This window comes from Sinocyclocheilus rhinocerous, unplaced genomic scaffold, assembly GCF_001515625.1.
Source record: "Sinocyclocheilus rhinocerous isolate Xijiao unplaced genomic scaffold, SAMN03320098_v1.1 scaffold1776, whole genome shotgun sequence".
Classification (NCBI taxonomy): Eukaryota; Metazoa; Chordata; class Actinopteri; order Cypriniformes; family Cyprinidae; genus Sinocyclocheilus; species Sinocyclocheilus rhinocerous.
Window position 1 is genome coordinate 267,970 of NW_015658521.1, and position 1,257 is coordinate 269,226.

The window sequence follows — 1,257 nt, forward strand, 5'->3', positions numbered from 1 at the left end:
TGGGGACTTTTTTCCAGCTATCCTCACATTGCTGTTTAAAAATAGAACTGAGAGGTGCACACCTGGACCCCTCATTAGGCTGCCTGGAGCTCGCAGCACCTTCCTCTGCATTTTTTATTTGTACTGTATCTCTGACATTTCCTTAACCCCTGCAGTGTATTGTGTGTGGAATTATTTGTTCAGGGTGGCAATAAATATGCTGTACTTAGTTGTCTAGCACTGTTAGACTCTGACTGCTGAGTTTCCAATTTTGTCTTTAAGTGTGTTCAGTAAACACTGTCTTTTGCTTTGCCACATTTTTAGATATAATGAAGTATAATTATTATGAGATATTTTAGTTTTGTAGTTTTTATTATATTATTATTAAATAAAATTGTTGTTCTGATTTCCAGGACATTTAGGAAATCATGGGAAGTTTTAAAGGCCATGCATTGCCTGGATGTTTCTTCCTGATCACAGGCCTGTGGTGGGCTGCAAAGCAGACATTTTTGTTCACCACCCGCAGGAATAAAAGTGCTGGTGCGGGCAGACTTGCATCTCGAGCTATCCAACGCCGCATAGAAATCATAGAAGGAGCTGTCATTTTATCATTTTCTATTATAGGTGAGTTTGGTATTAAATTATAGGTTGTATACGTTTTTATGTATTAATTCTCCTTTGGTATTAATGTTTTATTTTGCTGGTCTAGATCAGTGGTTCTCAACAATTTTGACTCCAAGGTCCACTACTGTCAACAACAATATTCAAAGGCAGGGATCAACACTAAGGATTTTTTCTACTGGCCCAGCCGGGCCAGTGGTTCAAATTTTTACTTGCCCTGCCAACATTTTCACTGGCCCTGCCACAAAAAATAAAATAGTTGCTGTTATCATTGTTTTTGATCTGTTATATTGTATTCTAATAAATAAGCTTATATGACACCAATATTTTAGATACCAATTAAATTTTGCAATTCTCTATTTCAATTTCGACACCACAGCAAAAATCACTAGCCAAAAACAAACATAAATATAAAGTTTAAACATTAAAGACAAGTGACAGCCAGCAGTAAATAAGAACAAATGAAGAAAACATCTGTATGAAACAGAAACAGCAGGTGGACTGAATGAGACGCAGATTCACTTTCTGACAGCAGACAGCGCTTATGGTACAGTGATACAGCGTTTCCTTGGTTACCGCTGTAAACACAGCAGCGCTGCGTGTATTAACACTAATTTAAATGCATCATACGGAGACAAAATGAAAAGAAAACGCTCC

The 1,257-nt window shown here is 37.2% G+C and overlaps 1 protein-coding gene across 1 annotated transcript in view; it reads left to right on the forward strand.

Annotated features, from left to right (window-relative positions):
• The window catches only part of LOC107722675 (transmembrane protein 45B-like), a gene marked incomplete at its 3' end in the record, with an annotated part of 5,392 nt that overhangs the window by 2,275 nt on the left and 1,860 nt on the right, over positions 1 to 1,257 (forward strand). Inside the window, exon 2 of the mRNA XM_016531135.1 lies at positions 393 to 603. Within this exon, the coding sequence (XP_016386621.1) occupies positions 408 to 603 (196 nt within the window). The remainder of the gene's footprint in view (positions 1 to 392; positions 604 to 1,257) is intronic.